We start from the raw sequence: 5,460 nt of genomic DNA on the forward strand, positions 1-5,460 counted from the left end.
GAAGGAGAGGGGGCCAACGACAGTGAAGGCATGAATATATAAAGAGCGCGGGCTAAAAGATGCCTGCCGGTTTAGGCTTTCTATCTGCCAGCCACCTGTAGCCCATCTAGCAAACACCTTGCGTCAGCCACACCTCGGCGAAAAATAAATCTGTTCAGCAGGAGTCCCACAGGAGACGATCACTTGAAGTGGGGGACGAGGCTGTCCCCCCAACACCCCCCCAGAGTTTCCGGAGCCCCCATTGGTTCAAAGGTAATCTACCTTGACCCATTGACATCAGGTGCCTTCATATAAAAAGTGATCCCTTAATGCAAACAAATTCTCTCCAATCGGCCATTCAGCTGAACCTCAACCTGGTGTCGTCATGGAATGGAGGTGGGACCAGGGGGTATTCAGCCGGTGTTCTGATTGTCCTCCTGCTGGGGACTTTTGAGGCATTATTATTGGAATCAATTACACCAACCCCCCGAAAGGGCACATCCCCAAGGTTTCCAGGCGGCAATGTCAAGGCCCTCCGAGAGACATCGGATGTATGTCATGGCGACGACCCTGCTCAATTCGTATATCGTCAATGCTCGCTATTCATCGACTGCTTCCTCCAGAACACTAACGAACTGATGAAAGCCGACATGGGCATTGGGACTACACTCGTTGGTCTCCTCCCAACCATCTTTCTGCTAATAGCAAAGCCCCCTATGGATCTCGTTCAACAAGGATTGATTGCACCACATCGGGCCCTTGCAATGGCCTGCTTCTCCATCGGTCTACCCCAGGAGATGTTTAGCAAACTTAGGCCTGTCTTGCCCGGTTTCTGGAATTTCGAGGGCGACAAAGCGGAAAGAACTCGGGTGTTGGAGATAGCGGTGCCAGTTCTTAATACGCACCCTTTTGGCCCTTTCGCTTTTAGGGTAACTACCGACATTGTCGTGTTGGGATGTGCTGGTATTATGTTGTGGAGAACTTGGGTGGTCAGTTCATGGGTTTTGGTCCCTTGGAGATGTGAATCATCCATCCTCCAGTTTGCTTGGTAAATTCTGGCCCCAGTCTTTCATTTTTTTTGTTGATAAGGTGTTTTTGGCACAGGCCGATGGGATGTCTTTCCTGGCTGGCCCTCGTGTTGCCACTGCTCCATGTCATGTCCGACAGTATTGACTTCAGCAACTGTCTGTACCCCCAGAAGAAGTATACATGGCTGCAGGTATTACTCTTGCCATACACTCAGAGGTTTCAGCGGCCGATAGAAGAGGAAACGAGAGAGCTTTCGACAGCAGAGGAGGACCGAATGCGGTGCATCCGGGTGGAAATCCGTATGCCCTACACGTCAGGTCTCCGCAGTTGGTTGGTGTACGACTCTATCATTGGGATCCTCGGCTCTGCCCTTTATTTCTATGGCACATTCGTGTGGCTCAGCTGCGTATTCCTAACTGCAGTACCAGCTATTAGCTATGTTGCCGTTACTGTTTCGTGTTATGTAACCATCATGGTTGTCAATAGTCTGTTCTAGGCGGGTAGACAAAGGAACGAAATGAGCAACATGCCCCCATGGTGAGAAGTGGCATCCAAAAGCCCACTGAGTTGTTTGGAAGCCTAGGAAAATTATGAGCAGATGGAGTGATGTAGCTGGGTCGAGCTGGGCCGTTGCCCCTTATTTTGCGGCCTTTTTTTTTTTTTTTTTTTTTTTTTTTTTTTTTTTTTTTTTTTTTTTTTTTTTTTTTCCCCTTTTGGCACCCAAAAGACACCACAGGGCTTGAGAGGGCTACAAAGGGTTACTGTACTCAATAGGGTTTTTTTTAAACACATGGGTTGTTTAGTATTTGGTAGTGCCAGCCGCTCGAGCTAGTCTACCTAGGTAGGGAAATGCGATTGGTGAATCAATGGATCACCGTGGCGAAAAGGGGGTAGAAAATGATGTCATAGGTGAGACCTGGGAACTTGTCCAGTTTCCGGGCCGACTAGCAGGGGAAGATAAATAATCAAGGGACCTTACGAAGTAATCTGATCAGGTACCTAATGTAAGGGTTAGGCTGCTTTATAGGGAGTGGAACGTAGCGCATCTAATTATCAGTGGATACAGGATCAATCACATGAGATGAACTTGTCCCCTGGATTGCCGAGATTGCCACAGCACCGAAACTTGAGGTTACCTATTTTCCGGTGCACGGCGGGGATTGCTGCGGCTGCTTGAGGACGCGCTGGGTACCCAGATACAGTACCTACCTTATACCTTATTGTGTAGATTTCTAAGTAATAGTCAGTGGCTGAAGGCCTACGTCAGGGCCCGCGTCAGCTTCGAAGCTAGTTTACTTTGCCATCTGCGTTAGTGGCTGTGTTTGATGTGCGATGCGTCGTGTGGCGGATGCTCTGCGTGAAGCTTGCGCAACAATCCGACCCCGCCCCCGCTGCGCCCCTCTATTCCGGCAACATATTAGTGCGGGGCACTCGCACCTTTCACCAACACTTACCACAAAGCCGAAGTAAAACAACCAAGCACTTGAGGACTACGTCGAGAAAGATGAGCTCCAACGAGAAACAGCCGCCGGTCCAACCGGCTGGACAACAGAGCGAGCAACAGTACTTTCCTCCTCCACCACCCGGCCCGCCGCCGGCACAGACCGCGCAAGCGCACCCGCAAGGGACCCAACCCCCGAAGCATCCAAACGAGACGCCCCTTCCTGACTACAACATTCCCGCATACCAACCCGCGAACCCGCAGTTTGCACCCCCGCCGCTAGATGCCGACGACGACCTCTACAACGCGTCTCCGATTAATGAACACCCGCCGAAGTGGGGCCATCACCGAGCTCAGGGCAGCGATGGAGAGACAAAGAAGAAGTCGCACCGGTTATCCGCATTTGGGGAAGCCTTCACGAGTAAGGTTGCTGGTCCTGTAAATGCTCTGGCGAATAAGTTCGGGTCTGAGGGGTTCCTACCCGAGGCATTGGATAAGGAATGCGAGAAGGGTGCCAGGATTCTGAGGGGTTTCTGCAGTAAGTTTACATCTGCCACACTGTCATTTCTTTTGAACACAGACTGACCTTTCTTTCCCAGAGGACGGTGTCTACAGCGATGCAGTCCCTCCTACCGCGCCCGCCCCTGCCACGACGACCACCTCGACAACCGCCGACAAACCGCCGCCATCACCTGGCAAAGCCAAAAAGTCCCGCGTCCTGCTTACCATCCCCTCCAAGGTCATCGCTCGCGCTCAGGGGCTAGCCATCTTCACCGCCGTCCGCGTCGGCTTCCAAGCGGCTGGGTCCAGCGGCAGCGGCATCCTCGTCGCGCGCCTCCCCGACGGCAGCTGGTCGCCGCCCTCTGGCATCCAAATCACCTCGATCGGTGCGGGCTTCGTCGCCGGCGTTGACATCTACGACTGCGTCATCGTGATCAACACGCGCGAGGCCCTCGACATGTTCACCAAGATGCGCCTGAGCCTGGGGTCTGACCTGGCCGTCACCGCAGGCCCCTTCGGCGCGGGCGGCGCACTGGACTGGGGCGTGCCCGCAGGCAGCGACAAGAAACAACCGGCCAAAGACGCCGACGCAAAGCCCAACCCCAACCCCAACACCGCGCCCCCGCTATCCTCAGACAACACGCACTTCCAGACGGGCCCCGTCCCTGAGAACAAACAGGGTATGACCGAGGAAGAAGAGGATGACGGCAAGGGCAAGCGCAAGGCCAGCCCCTTCCGCGAGGCGCTGCGCAAGCCGGTCTACAGCTACGTCAAGTCGCGCGGTTTCTACGCCGGAATACAGATCGACGGCACCGTTATCGCTGCGCGGGAAAGCGCCAACGCCAAGTTCTACGGCCGCGCGGTGTCCGTAGACAAGATCCTCAAGGGTGAAGTCCCTGCCGCGCAGACCGCCCAGGCCGCTGGGCTGTGGCCGGGTGGCGCGAAGGGGTTGTTTGAGGTGTTGCGCGGGGCAGAGGCGGGGAAACCTGTGCAGGGCCAGCCAGCCGGAGCTCAGGGGCAGCCGGGTCTGTGGCAGAGCCACCCTCAAGGTGGCAGGCCGGGGAGTGCCGGGTATGGCGGCCCCAGTCCCGCATTTGGCGCTCCGGCCGGGACTGGCGGTGCACCGCCTGGGACGTGGGTTCCGCCTCCCAGTGCGGGTGCGGGTGCGCAGGGCGGTGTGGCGGATGTCACGGCGGGGGTGCGCGATCTGGGTGTCGGGGCTTCGTCTGCGTCTGGGCCGCCTCCCGGCACGGCGCCAGCTACTTCCGGTGCGGCGGCCAAGGCGGCTGAAGCTGCTGCTGAGGCGGCGCGCGCTCCGCAGGACTCGGCCGAGCTGCCTCCGCCGTCGTACTCAGAGCCCCACGGCGCGGCTGACGATCTGCCGCCTGCGTATGTTGAGGATGAGAGGTATCGGCACGCGGGCGGGGATAGCAAGACGGGGCTGCATTGAGGGGGGACTATGTCTATGCAGGGCGTGTTAGCGGTTGCGTAGTGGAACGGGGTGTTGCTGCGATGGTTCTGATCAGGGGGCACGATTCATGATCTAATGCGGAACTGATGATTTTTTTGACACCGTATTGCAAAGTAGAATACCCTCTAGCGCGGTATTGCAGATATTCCAAACTTATTCATGTCTTTTCTCAACATGTTGGTCTAGCCAGGGTGCCAGGAGCAGCCGCTTTCGCCTCTCGGCATGCCCACTGGTCCGAACTCCGAAGTGCCGGATTGGGCCAAGCTCGAAAAGCTTGAACGTCACCTCACTCACCCCTTAAACAGTAAACACCCGTAAACATTGCCGCACTGCACTGGGGAACTCATCTAGCAACGTCAGTCAACTTCACAATGTACGACCCACCCACACTCGTCTTCATCCCCGGCGCCTGGCACCAGCCGACCTGCTACGACAAGATCATCAAGCTGCTCGAGGAGCAGCACCACCTCAAATGCGTGGCCATCACCCTCCCCTCCACCACCGGCGACCCCAACATCACCTTCAAAGACGACTACGACGCCGCCCGCAACGCCATCACCCATGAGACCACCGCCGGCCGCGACAGTCGTCGTCCTCGCCCACTCCTACGGCGGCCTCGTCGGCAACAGCGCCATCAAAGGCCTCACCCTCCCCCAACCCAACACCCCCCTCAGCACCACCACCCCCTCCACCAAATCAAACCTCACCCCCGACCAAGGCCACGTAACCGGCCTCATCCTCCTCCCCTCCGGCTTCTCCCTCACCGGCCTCACCTTCATGGCCGCCTTCCTGAACGTCCCCCCTGGCGTTGATGACCGTAATTGCCGTGCCGGGTTCCCCCGACCGAGTTGCTCTGAATGGAACAGAATTTTGTGGGGGTTATGTTATGCCACTGAAAAGTCACGTCATCGAAGCACATCCCGCTTTCCTGATCAACCGCTCGACTAAGTCAATCATATCGGGGCTTAATTCACTAGGCGAATCGAGTGAGCAACAGCCCAGGAACCGTACCGCCAAGGTTCTACTGTGACCGGGAAAA

General features: G+C 56.4%; 1 protein-coding gene across 1 annotated transcript; it reads left to right on the forward strand.

Annotated features, from left to right (window-relative positions):
- Positions 1 to 1,874: 1,874 nt before the first annotated feature.
- On the forward strand, positions 1,875 to 5,369 carry CHGG_02292 (uncharacterized protein; the record flags this gene model as incomplete). Its single annotated transcript, XM_001228807.1, has 5 exons — positions 1,875 to 1,917; positions 2,322 to 2,987; positions 3,049 to 4,339; positions 4,612 to 4,667; positions 5,008 to 5,369. The coding sequence occupies 5 exons, from the start codon at positions 1,875 to 1,877 to the stop codon at positions 5,367 to 5,369; spliced, it is 2,418 nt and encodes an 805-aa protein (XP_001228808.1).
- Positions 5,370 to 5,460: the final 91 nt, after the last annotated feature.

This window comes from Chaetomium globosum, genomic scaffold, assembly GCF_000143365.1.
Source record: "Chaetomium globosum CBS 148.51 scaffold_2 genomic scaffold, whole genome shotgun sequence".
Taxonomy (NCBI): Eukaryota; Fungi; Ascomycota; class Sordariomycetes; order Sordariales; family Chaetomiaceae; genus Chaetomium; species Chaetomium globosum.